General features: G+C 39.7%; 1 protein-coding gene across 1 annotated transcript; it reads left to right on the top strand.

Moving 5' to 3' along the window:
- Positions 1-1,322: 1,322 nt before the first annotated feature.
- On the top strand, positions 1,323-2,456 carry LOC117315143 (uncharacterized protein F54H12.2-like). Its single transcript, XM_033869288.1, has one exon. It carries the CDS (start codon positions 1,323-1,325, stop codon positions 2,454-2,456), a length of 1,134 nt encoding a protein of 377 aa, XP_033725179.1.
- The last annotated feature ends 388 nt before the right edge of the window (positions 2,457-2,844 follow it).

Here is a 2,844-nt window from a genome sequence, read left to right as displayed (position 1 = left end):
TGCAGGGAATACCTCTGTATCAATTGATAGACTTTTTAGGAGACCCCATCGAGGGTAATTTTTATCAGTCAGAATTACAACGCGTCGACAAAGACGAGCAAACCTTATGGTTTATAGATAAAAAAAATACGCAAACGTAAGAGAGGAGGTCAGATCGAGTGGCTCGTCCAATTCGAGGGTTGGCCCTCTAAATATAACCAATGGATTTCAGAGAAGGACATCAAAGACGTCACAACAAACAAACATGACACACTACGTCATCATTAACAGCGACAAGAATCTCGACTATTTTCCCGACAATAAACCCTACCATTTTCGCTGCCAACTAAAATCTGCCATTACTCTGAATGGTACATGGAATGTAGCACTCGTTGACATGTGTAGCAACAAGTAATACGAAAACGAGAGAAAATTTATACGTACACTGTGATCTAGTTGGAGAATCCATTGTCGACGGTGAGAAGCAGAATCTACTTCGAATGGTGAAAGCTCAAAAGGTTGCAAGCTGGAGTCAAACACTTGACACTCCCCAATACGTTCCTGTAAAGAGATCAGAAATCAGAGATATAGAGATATCTATAAAAGACAGTGACGATAACTTTGCTTCATTCTTAAAAAAGTCAGCAACGATTACACTTCATTTTAAAGCCTATCCATTTTACAGATGAATGTTTCTAATCTATACGTACCCAATGTGGGTAAGTGGTTACAGTATTATCGGAAAGTTACGGATGGAAAGGTCAATCCTTATACAGATATGAAAGATGTAAAACAAAGGGGAGGAAGCATATCAGGTGATACGACTGAATTCATCGTTCCCATCGACAAGTACAGCAGTGACGGAGAGAAAGCCTTACCAACCCGAAACCTCGACATCAACATGGTATCACCTTCGCAACAGATTGTGGATCAAGCCAAGTCGGAATTAAAAAGGAAGAGAAAATTAAAAACTAATCATTCTAACAGGAAACGTCGAAGGGTACACATCATCAGAAGAAAACCGACAGGAAAGAAGACAAAACAGAAAACTACACAGAAACGCAAGTCTACACAGAAGCGTAAGTCTACAAAGAAACGTAAACACACAAAGAAACCAACACAGAAGCGTAAGAAATCTAATCACTTACTATCATCATGGCTACAATAAACAAGGACTTTTTCAGAGAAGCCCAACCTTCACAGTTGGAACTTTTTGAATTACCACCCACACAGACAGCGGTCGAAAACGTATACTATCAAGATGTACTACCGATATCACAGATGAGTGGGGATTCACCAATAGAATTTGTCGTTTCCGGTCAAAATGGTATGAATACATCGATATGAAAAATTCACTAGTTTACTCTAAAATAAAGATAACAAAGGCAGATGGATCTGCTATAAGCACAACCGAAGATATAGGACCCGTTAATTTTTTGTTACCTGCCCTATTTTCACAAGTAGACGTTACACTTCAAGGGAGAACGGTAGTCTCTACCACAAGTAATTATGCCTATAAGGCATACATTCAGACATTATTGAAATATGGAACTGATGCTAAAACATCCCAGCTGACGACTCAGTTATGGAACAAAGATACCGATGGGGAGATGAACGATACAGACGTGAGGACTGGTAATAACTTAGCTTTGCTGGAAAGAGCTGAACTATTCGAGGGTGGTAAAAGTGTCGATTTAGAAGGTCCCATATTTCACGATCTATTCAGGATGGATAGATACCTACTTAATCAAGTCAACGTAAACGTGAAGATGTACAGATCAAAGCCTGAATTTTGTCTATTGTCCGGAACACAGACTCCAGACTACAAGATTGAATTTGAAGATATTAGACTACGCATCGCTAAAGTCAAGGTTAACCCTGCCGTCATCTATGCTCAAAGTCAAGCCCTAACTACTACTACAGCAAAATATCCATTTACGGAGACTGTACTAAAACACATCACCCTCCCAGCTGGAGGTACCAGTTTTACGTACGACAACATATTTCAGGGAATGAGACCAAATTTCGTAACAATTGGATTTGTCGATGCAACTGCTATCACGGGAGCCTACGATCAAAACCCATGGTTCTTCCAACCATTCAACTTAACATCCATTGGTCTCTATGTGGACGGAATACCCGTAGGAGGTAACACCATAAAAATCGATTACAATGCCACCACCGGCCAGACCACCATTCCAGTTCTCAGGAACATGTTTAAAACGACTGGAAGATGGTTATACGATTGTGGATTGGAAATAAATAGGGAGAGCATCTCAAATGGTTATTCCCTCTACTCATTCAACTTGGAGCCGATATTTCAAGGAAGTCAATATCTTACCTTGCTGAAACAGGGAAACGTCAGATTGGAGGTAACATTCGGAAGTACACTACCAAAAACCATCAGCTGTATCGTCTATGCCGAGTATCCTGGCTATTTTGAAATCAACGCTGCAAGAGATATTTTAAAACCATGAATACCAGTCAACTTCGTTGCGTCATCAATTGTGATCCCGTCATGAAGAAACAGAACATAAGTGTTTATGCGCGAGATCACATACCGACACATATAGAGCGATTTCCTACCGGGTTTATTGTAAATACAGACGAAAGTCATCAACCTGGACGACATTGGGTGGCTTATTACATGGAGTCACCCACAAAAATTGAATTTTTTGACAGTTATGGACATTCTCCAGAGTACTTTTCACTTCCAAAATGTACATCTTTCAACGTAACACGGCTACAGAGTACAAGATCAAACGTGTGTGGGGAATTTTGTTTATTCTATATGCAAGGACGCTGTAAAAATGTATCTCTCAACTCTATTGTCAATGTATTTAGCAGTGATTATAAAAATAACGA

This window comes from Pecten maximus, chromosome 17 (assembly GCF_902652985.1).
Source record: "Pecten maximus chromosome 17, xPecMax1.1, whole genome shotgun sequence".
In the NCBI taxonomy this organism is placed as follows: domain Eukaryota; kingdom Metazoa; phylum Mollusca; class Bivalvia; order Pectinida; family Pectinidae; genus Pecten; species Pecten maximus.
The sequence above is the reverse complement of the archived record's forward strand: the minus strand, read 5'-3'. Positions and strand labels throughout refer to the sequence as shown.

What these genes read in the sequence shown, in the direction of transcription:
- LOC117315143 (XM_033869288.1), top strand. Translation starts at nt 1,323, where the DNA reads ATGAAAAATTCACTAGTTTACTCTAAAATAAAGATAACAAAGGCAGAT.